Source organism: Sinocyclocheilus grahami, unplaced genomic scaffold (assembly GCF_001515645.1).
Source record: "Sinocyclocheilus grahami isolate Dianchi unplaced genomic scaffold, SAMN03320097.WGS_v1.1 scaffold5148.1, whole genome shotgun sequence".
Taxonomy (NCBI): Eukaryota; Metazoa; Chordata; class Actinopteri; order Cypriniformes; family Cyprinidae; genus Sinocyclocheilus; species Sinocyclocheilus grahami.
In genome coordinates this window covers 5524-6869 of record NW_015509913.1, presented here as the reverse complement: position 1 = coordinate 6869, position 1346 = coordinate 5524, and the positions used below count along the sequence as shown (strand labels likewise).

At 35.7% G+C, this 1346-nt stretch overlaps 1 protein-coding gene across 1 annotated transcript in view; it reads right to left on the bottom strand.

Moving 5' to 3' along the window:
* Positions 1-617: 617 nt before the first annotated feature.
* Positions 618-1346, bottom strand: part of LOC107577112 (protein arginine N-methyltransferase 3-like) — a 3504-nt gene continuing 2775 nt past the window's right edge. The window contains exon 2 of the mRNA XM_016263223.1: positions 618-973. Within this exon, the coding sequence (XP_016118709.1) occupies positions 866-973 (108 nt within the window). The 3' untranslated portion in view covers positions 618-865. The remainder of the gene's footprint in view (positions 974-1346) is intronic.

The following is a 1346-nucleotide window of genomic DNA, read 5'->3' as shown; positions in this document are numbered from 1 at the left end:
GAAAGGAATAGTTCACGTAGAAATGGATTTATTCACACTCATGTGTTCTAAACCTGTATAATGCTATTTTTATTAAAAAGCACAAAAGAAGAAACTCTCAAGAATGCCCATGCTGCTCTGTTTCCTACAATGTAGGCTGTTCAAGATCCAATAAAACCAAAAAACACTATAAAAATAGTCCAAACGACTCTTTTAAAACCAAAAGGCATTGGTTCTCGCATGTGTCATAAATGACTGCATTGCACCAGCTTGATTAAGTTGAATCGACAACTGTATTTTTCAAATGATGTATATTAAAAAGATGAATTTCAGTGACTATTGACAAAAAGAGAAATATATAGCCTACTTTGAATATATACTACCATTCAAAAAGTTAGGTGTTTATAAGATTTTTTGAAAGAAGTTTCTTATGCTCTCCAAGGTTGCATTTACTTGATCAAGCTATATAATCTACTTTTTTGGAAGTTTTATGTTTTATTTTTGTTCTTTTTGGAGCCTGACAGACATGACAACAATGAAAAGTTCCTGAAACGGAGCTTGACATTTCAAAAATTTCACAAGGGTGAGTAAATAATGACTTTTGTCTCAGATCTTCCTTTAATAACCTGACATGCGGTTGAATTTAGGCCATGAAATAAAGTAAACCTTTCACTGCCTGTCTTTACCTTCACCTGTAAGAAAACTTGTCTGTCCATCAAACCAGACTGATGTGTGAGCTCCCTGACCCATCCCATCCAATCAAATGGCCAATCCATCTTCCCACCCCTAATTAATCTTCACACCTGACAACCTTGATTAGCTCTGAAGATTGAAGTGTGTGTAAGACAGGTAATAATCACAGTTTGTTGGTAAATGTGTGTTTGTGTTAGAAGTTGGATCTACTCACTGTACAGAAGGTGCTGGCCGTTATCTTCAGACTAAAGTCTACAGTGAACTCCAGCTCAGACACAGTCACAGAGCCACAGTCAATAGTCTATAGAGAGGGACACACAGACACACACACAAAACTTTTTCAAACATCCTAATGTAGCTGAATAAAAGGTTGGGAGCGGTAGAGTTCACAAAATTACATTTGTTTAAAAAAAAAACATTATGGCCATCCCTTTCCATTTTATATAATTATGAAACCCTACAGTCAACTATGTCGATTACGGTTAATAACTTTTTGTATTATAGGGGTTCAACTTCAAGGAACAGTTCACCCAAAAATTAAAATTTGCTGAAAATGTACTCACCTTCAAGCCATCCTAGATGAGTTTGTTTCTTTATTGGAACAGATTTGAAAAAAATGTAGCATTACATACTTGCTCACTAATGGATCGTCTGCAGTGAATGGGTGCCGTCAG